Source organism: Grammomys surdaster, unplaced genomic scaffold (assembly GCF_004785775.1).
Source record: "Grammomys surdaster isolate TR1022 unplaced genomic scaffold, NIH_TR_1.0 240, whole genome shotgun sequence".
NCBI classification, from domain to species: domain Eukaryota; kingdom Metazoa; phylum Chordata; class Mammalia; order Rodentia; family Muridae; genus Grammomys; species Grammomys surdaster.
Window position 1 is genome coordinate 1,303,885 of NW_021604685.1, and position 8,303 is coordinate 1,312,187.

At 35.9% G+C, this 8,303-nt stretch overlaps 1 protein-coding gene across 2 annotated transcripts in view; it reads right to left on the reverse strand.

Annotated features, from left to right (window-relative positions):
* The window catches only part of LOC114626837 (heat shock factor protein 3-like), a 42,074-nt gene extending 36,019 nt beyond the window's left edge, over nucleotides 1-6,055 (reverse strand). For both annotated transcript variants that reach the window (XM_028774355.1, XM_028774354.1), the window contains exon 1: nucleotides 5,957-6,055. In XM_028774355.1, coding sequence (XP_028630188.1) covers nucleotides 5,957-6,055 — 99 coding nt within the window. The remainder of the gene's footprint in view (nucleotides 1-5,956) is intronic.
* Between the last annotated feature and the right edge of the window lie 2,248 nt (nucleotides 6,056-8,303).

An 8,303-nucleotide genomic window follows, 5' to 3' on the forward strand; every position in this document is an offset into this window, starting at 1 on the left:
TCTTTAGCTTAAAAATTCTAATTCCAGACTGTATAGAGAATAATTACTGATATGTGCTAAGACTTAGCAATAAACAGTTGCATAAGTATTTGTATACAGAGTTCAAAAACTACAAACTACCATAATACTAATTTAATAACTAAATCTATACAAATGAATATTATTTGGTGATAAAGTTAAGCTATATAACAGTATTTAGTGAATGGAAATGCTCATGAAATATTTCAAATGAGAAAGACAAATTTTCAAAAATTATAAAATGAATCATTTAATAAATGACAGATATATGAGATAATAATATAGATCAAAGACAGACTATGTAGATTTGATCCTTAGCATCCCTGATCCCTACAAAAGATATTCAGATATACAAAACAATATGATGCAAACTGGTAACAGTAGGTATCAATGGATGACACTATAACTACTTCGCTTATATTCTAAAAAGTAGACAGTATCAAAAATTATTTTAAAATAAGCAAAAACATACAATATTCTTATATGCTGTTTATTCTCTTAAATTATAAATTTAAATTTTTATTAAGTTATAAAAGATTAATTAATTTAAATGTCATGTTTTTAAAACTTGATTCCATACTTCAAATAAGATTTAGAATAAAAAGCCCTGCTCATCTATTATTTGCCCATAGGATTCTGTATTGCTTAGTTCTTTAGAGGTGACATGGCTCATTATAATCCCCCAAAACCATCAAGACTTTGTGTGTGTGTGAGGGGGGGTATCAGTAATGTGTATGGTGTGTACAGGTGCCTGTGCCTGTGCTTCTGGAATCCAGAGGAGGACCTTAAGTGTCTTGCTCTATCTCTCTACCTTATTCTTTTGAGACTAGGTCTCTTACTGGCTTGTACTAGGCAGATAGTCTACCTACCTACACACACACATACACACACACACAGAGTTTTTTACCTGGATACCTGAACTTAGGCCCTCATGGGATGTTAGCACTTTTCTTTATTGTCGTCATTAGTGGGATCCCTGAGTTATTCTAACAGAGCACATGAGCACTTTAGGAAGATGGGGTTATCTTTATTTGGCTTTGCTACTCATGATTATTCATAAACTAACTTAATATGAGACCAGAATCTACACCACCTTAGCTTTCCCCAGAATGGACTGGACGTCATAGATTATGAAAGAACGTCAGAAAATATCTGCAAAATATGAGATTCTATTTCTTGGTCAGCCCTTTGTGGGGATAGCAAAAAATAAAATAAAAAATAAAAAACAAACTAAACCAACCAAACAAAAACCTCAATTGAAAAGTTTGGAAATGTCATAGAGCAAGCACATTAGCTACAAACTGGATGAATAGTTTCTGAATAATTAAAGGCTTGATAATGATACATAATGAAATGAAAGCAAATGTAATGATGCAAATGTAATAATGTTTCAAGTTAACCACATAGTTTCTTTTACTCTATCTTTAGCTTTTTGAGAATTAAATAGTGAGTCTTGAGAATGACATATGTATCAGAAAGACCATTGGGACATGAAAGCAGAAGTGGAGAAGGGACTAGCAAGAGGAGGCTTGGAGAATTAGGTAAAGCGGTAAGAGGGAGATGCATAAGAACAAATTATAATACATACAAAATGTCATCATTTTCATATTATGAAATTGCTTTGTATAATAACTTAAAACTATGTCAAATATAAAACACAGTTAATTAGCAGGGAGTGTTGTCAGATATGCAATTTAGCACTCGGGAGGCAGAAGCAGGAGGATCACAGTTTAAGAGCAATATCACTATACAATAAGATCCCACTGGAAAAAAAATAGGGATTTCTGGAGATTAGCTCAGGGGCAAAGGTCTGTCCAGAATCACAGGGTCCTAAGTTTGATTCTCAGCATTGGAAAAATTAAAAAATATTTTCATTGCGTGACCAGAACTGTATACTCTAGCAACTGCAAAAGAGCAAACCATCCATAATAATTTCTTGCCCAAAGAACAGGAGAAAATCAGTAGACGGCTAACATGGAGTATCATTAAATACACTCTACAGAATCAATGGGCACTCTGGTTTTCTAAAAACTATTGAAGTGAAGCTAGGCAAACAAACCTTCTACTGATCTTTAAGTCTGATACTACTAAAGGACTTTGGGCTCAATTAAATTATGTCATCTTGCCTAATAATTTAATAACTAGCTGAGATACATCAGTTATAATGATGGATAGAATTGATTTTATGTTTTCAGATAAGAAAAATAAACTGGGAAGACAATAGTTAATTTCACTGAACACATATTAAAGACAAAGGGCCTTTGATCCCTGTTGGCTAGAGACACTGCTTTGCCTTATTGGAGAATATTTTCCTGATGTACATGAGCTGTAACAATGCTTGAACTATAAGTTTTATATATACATACATATATATGTGTGTGTGTATACATGCATGTGTGTGTGCATGTATTGTGTTTCTTTTCTGTAGCTGTGATGTAACACCATGACCAAGGCAAATTACAGAAAGATGAATTTACTGGGGTTTATAGGTCCACAGAGTTAAGAAACCAACAGGACAGGGAGGCATGGAAGCTGGAGCAGAAAGCAAAGAAAATTTCATCCTCAACCACAAACATGATGATGCAGAGAAAATGAGAGAGAACTGGAAGTGGGTAAGACTTTGGAACCTCGAAACCTGTTCCTAATGGCATACTTCCTCCAGGAAAGCTGAGTTTCCTAAACTGCTGCCAACAGTGACTCCACATGGGAACCAAGTGTTCAAATACTCAAGTCTATGGGGGGCATTTCTCACTCAAACAACCACATATGGAGAGTTTACAGGAGAGGTTAAGACTGCCACCAAAGGCAGTAATTGCTTATCAGTCTCAGACAGCACAGTTAATAAGAATTGCTCCACCACTAAACTAGATTTCTTGTTGGAAAAGATACCTTCTGAATATTCTCATAGGACAGGGTGCAAGCAATTGAGATTTGGAGCTGAAATGAAGTGTTATTCAAACAAGGGTGGCCTTCATTTAAATATGATTCTACATTGGGAAATTACTGTGAATGGACCGAAATTTATATCTCAGGAATGATAAAAAGTTCTAAAAATCGTGGAGATGATTGTATCACCTTGTGAACAAGTTAGCAAAACTTGAAGTTACATCCTTTGAACAACATTGGAATGTCTTAGTAAAAGAATTACTTAACAATGGATCCCATTTCAATGTTGCTAAGATACAGAAGCCTTATTCTTCTTTGTTTTGTTACTCTATTACAAAAAAACAGTATCTGGAGCTAGAATTGGCTCAGCAGTTAAGAGTAGTTACTGTTCTTGCAGAGGATCCAAGTTTGTTTCTTAGCACTCAGCAGTTCATGATCACATGTAACTCCCATTTCAGGGCTTTGAAATTTTCTTTTGGCTTACATGGGGACACAAACTCACATGGTACATATACAGGAACATACACATATGCATATAGGCTACATATATATAATTTAAAATTAAAAAACAATAGATAAAAAGATCAGTGCTAGAGTGTTCACTATTCTAACTGAAGAATTATAGTATAAACCATCTCAAAATCCATGTTTTTTTGCACCATTGTTTAATGGCCTACTAAAATCACCATAAGAAACAAATTTTATCCATCTTCAATATTCAAAATAGAGCTTTCATTCTATAAACCAACAAACAAATATTCTGTTTATGTACCATTGTATATAAGAGTATGGGGGACCAAATTATTACTATTTTATGGTTACTTATAATTCTATAAAATATGCATATAAGTATATGATAGTGTTCCCCCAAAAGCCAGAGACTAGCAAAACCTCCAGTGACAAGCATAGGAAACCTGCTTTCAAGTTATTGATAAGGAAATTCAAGTGACTTTCAAAATAATATAGCTATTGCTATGACTCTTGATTGTCTCTCAGAGGTTGAAGATAATTTCCTTATTGCTGACACCCCAAAACATTTAACATACAGGATTCAGAATATTTGAACTAAATCTAACCTGCAAACCTCCTTTTTGTGGTCTAGCTTCCATAGTACTTCCTAGAAAGTACTACGCAATTTGCCAAGGAAGCAATCCATGGCCTATGCACTTATAATGGCAAGGTATTCTGAAAGATGAAAAACTAGCACTTAAATTATGGGCACAACCAACAGTTATCTAATTAAACATAAGGCCCACTGAAAGGGAAGGAATTCAGGAATTTATATATCTGGCACAATAAACTTAACCAACTGACCATGGTGGGAAATCATGAACCCTAGAGGAGAACCTACTATTGCCACTTTACTAAACCACTATCATTCCTAACTGTATTCTAAATAATTATCCTTATAACTATACATAAATGTAGCTTGTCTCAACAAAAAATGTTTTTTTTAAGTAAACAGAGAGCATTACAGAAAGTCACAACTTTTCAGAATGTGTAAAAAACCTGACTGTTCAGTGGTCAGACACAACTGATACATCAACAGTACAACTTCTACACCCAAAGCATAGGGAACACTGCAGAAAAGAAGTTAGGAAGAGTCTAGGAGCCAGAGGATTAAAATATCTGCTTTGAGATAGTGTCTTCTATAAATGATATGGAAACAGCACCCTTGTACTTCACATAAATTCCTAACTATGAAAATCTTAGGGTAAGACTCAGAGGGATCGAAAGATTAATCTCTAAACTCTCTGAGCCAGCTTAATTAATAAGTAACTTATTACCACTACTTTTGTAGTTTTGGTGATGAGCCCAGTCTTTTACACGATAGGTGCTTTACCCCCGATCTAAATCCCAGCTCTTATTTATTTCAATGTTAAATATTTACTTCAACATTTTTAAAGCTATATTCACGAAGAAGTGATAAATTGAAGATGACATCCACTATTTTCTTCAAGTGAATTACAAGTAAAAGCTGTTTATGAAACAAGTGTGGCTATTGAAGTTGACCATTATTTGAAGTTAGCTGTGGTACTTGGGAGTTCACTGTACCACTTTATATTTTTGTTTGACATTTTATTAACAAAAAAATTTAACTTTGGCAGAGTGTGGTAGTACATTCTTGTATTACCAACACTGAGCAGGCTGAAGCAAGGTGATCATGAATTCAAGACCAACCTGAGCTACAGAGTGAGATCCTGTCTGTCTTAAAAACAAATGGACACAATTCCAAAGTGACTATCATTTTAGAGAACTGGCCATGGTCTGCTCTTAATAGATTCTACAAGATTTTTCCCCCAGTCAGAATGATAGAAGTTAAATATAAATCAAAATCCCAGTGGCGGGGAGTACATTTGTAATTCACTCAGCTCACTCAATGAGTGGTTAATAATGTCCCAGTGATAAAATGAGGTGTATCACAAATTCTCTTAGAAACTGACAGTTTAGGCACATTTGGCTAGAAAGCTTCCTCCATTTACTAACCTGATCTACACAGTGACTTTCAGGTCAGCCAGGGCTAAACAATCAAACCTTGTCTTTTAAAGAAACAAATAGTAAGAGCTAGTGATGTAGTTTGGTGGTAAAGCACTCATGTAGCATATTGTATGATCTCACAACCATACCGAGTTCTGTAGAATAAAAACTAACAAACCCCAAGAAATTTGAGCTTTGGCGGGAAATTAGGAGAATGCGTCCACTCGTATTTTTATGGCGAAGCTGTCCTACCCTGAGTGACTTTTTACTCGTGCTGCACATGTTTATGGATTCTGAAGAAAGAAAAATAAAAAGTAGAAAACAAGACTATTTTTTTTTGCCAGGAATCACAAAACTAGGTGAAGTGAGAAACATCTTAAGGAACTGAGTGTCCAACAAAAGGCTGTGTGTGTGTGTGTGTGTGTGTGTGTGTGTGTGTGGAGAGGGGTCTCAAAAACTTCCTGTGTCCGCGCCTTTCAATCTGTCTGAAAATTTCCCAAACCCTGATAAAAGACCCTTTCTGAAGTCACATCCTTTTCTTCATGCCCACGTCTCTTCCCAGCAGTCATTTTACCTTACTCCAGCGAATCACATGGTCCAAGACAGCGTCGTCTACTAACAACCAGAGTTTGGTGAGAAAGTGAGGAACCACTGTCTTACGGAATTGTTCCATGTTTTAGGATGTCAATGCTTCAACAAAATGTCAGTCCTGGACAACTGTAGGCAGCAACGAAAACCTAAGCTACTCCGTTAACAGGAGAAGACAATCACGTCAGGTCAAGCAGCAGTTTTCTGAGACAAAAAGTCGATTACCCGCCCTCCTTCAGAACTTAGCTTGGTGGGCGGGTCTTAATTGCTCAAGGGGAAATTCTCATTGGCTGGTTATAGTACCGTGATGGCGGCGCCTCTGGCACGTGACTATTGGGAGATTTCCGGTAGAGGAACAGTGACTATTGGGAGATTTCCGGTAGAGGAACAGTGTACAGTGTGAGGAAAAATGAGCCATGAGCAAAGCAGTAGGGGGCACCACTTGATGTTTTCTCTGTTGCTTTTCTGGCTCTAAGTGCTTTAGTAATAGCTTCGCAGTACATGGTTTTGATCCGTCCTCTGGAGAGATGATGAGAACTGTTTGTTTTTCTTTTTGTTTCGATTTGTTTGTTTAGGTCTTTATGTTTGTTTCTCAGAATCTGACTAGACAGCCCCACTGGCCAGAACTCATTATGTTTATCAGGCTGTCCGTGAGCTCAGAAATCTACAGGCCTCTGCTTCCCTAGTACTGGGATTGAAGATGTGTGCCACCACACATGGCTGGTCAAAATTCTTGGTATGCATGTTGGTGAAGTGAAATACTCCAATAATATTAGAGCGTTCACTTCTTCTAGTGATAAGGTTGGAAGGAGGCCAAGAAGAAACTTTGCCTAAAAACATACAGAAGTGTTGTTGTTGTTGTTTTCTTATTTTTCCATTTATTAGAAAATAGTTTGATGAGGGGCTGGAGAGATGGCACACTCAAAAAGTGATTACCATGCAAGCATGCAGATCAAAGTTCAATCCCCAGCAACCACAGAAAAGGTGGAGGTGGTACCTGTCCTTGTAACCCCAGTGCTGAGGAACCGTGGACAGGTATATTTCTGGGGCTAACTGTCCGTTCATCTTGGCCCATTTGGTGAACCCCAGGCCTGAGTGAGATGCTCTGTCTCAATGAACAAGGTGAATGGCTTCTGAAGAACAATGGGAACCTTGATTTCACTGTGCATACACACACATCCAAACACACACACACACACACACACACACACACACAGTAAATAGTGAATGATTAGAATGCTAATTGTCTTCTGAAATCTTTTGTATCTTCTTGGGTTAAACTGAGTTTTGAAATTTTATATTAATTTTCATATAGAGATAAAATTTATTATAATAGCAATGAATAGCAGTAGGGGCTATCAAACTTATATTTTACATTGATTTTATTTTATTTGAATAACTTTTAAGAGCATATGGAAGAAATTATTATAAGTTTTAAATATCTGCAGAGGAAATTTACATAAAAGTAATTTACCCTTCAATTTTAAAATACTAGACATAAAACATACCTAAGCATCCACGCTTTGTTTTAAAGTTCAAGTTATAAAGAAGTTGGATTAACTGTTTAAGATCTCACAACAAGAGGTTCAAGAGTAGTTTCATACATACTAGCTACATTTCTAAAGGAGGCACATACAGTGGCATCAATATAGGAGGTTGTATTTCAAAATAATCCACAGGTTTCATTGTTAATTAAAAAAATTTTTAAAAATCATTATATGTGTGTGCACACATTAGCAGGCACACTGGCCAATACAGGCATATTTAAAGAACAGGTGTTGATATCAGGATATTTTTGTCTCAGTTGTTTCTGTACCTTAAGTTTTGAAGACCAGGTATTTCACTAAACCTGAAGATAGTCAGTTTGGCTAGATTAGCTGACCAGTGAACCTCCAAGATCCTCTTGTTTCTGCTCCCCCACACTAAGCTTACAGGCATACATTGATGTGTCCAGAATTTTATGCAAATTCTACAGAAAAGCAAGCACTTTACCTACTGAGTCATCTCCTCAGGCCCTGCAATTCTTACATTGGTTTTATAGATTATCACTCTTGTACACCAAATAGTTCTAATTATGACTTTTCTCATATGAGGAGCAAAAAATATTTTAGTTCAGCCTGTATAAATTTTTGAATATATATTAAGAAGTGTAACTACCATGAGCCTTGATGTTAACATAATAGTAATGGTTTTAATGACATTTTCCCAAATCTTGTTTTTACTCTGCTCCTCTTTGCCCATTCAGACTTTATGATTCTGGATAAGAAATAATTAAATTTATATCCCTGACACATATGCATGCAAAATTACTAATAAAAGTGGTTTATGAAAAA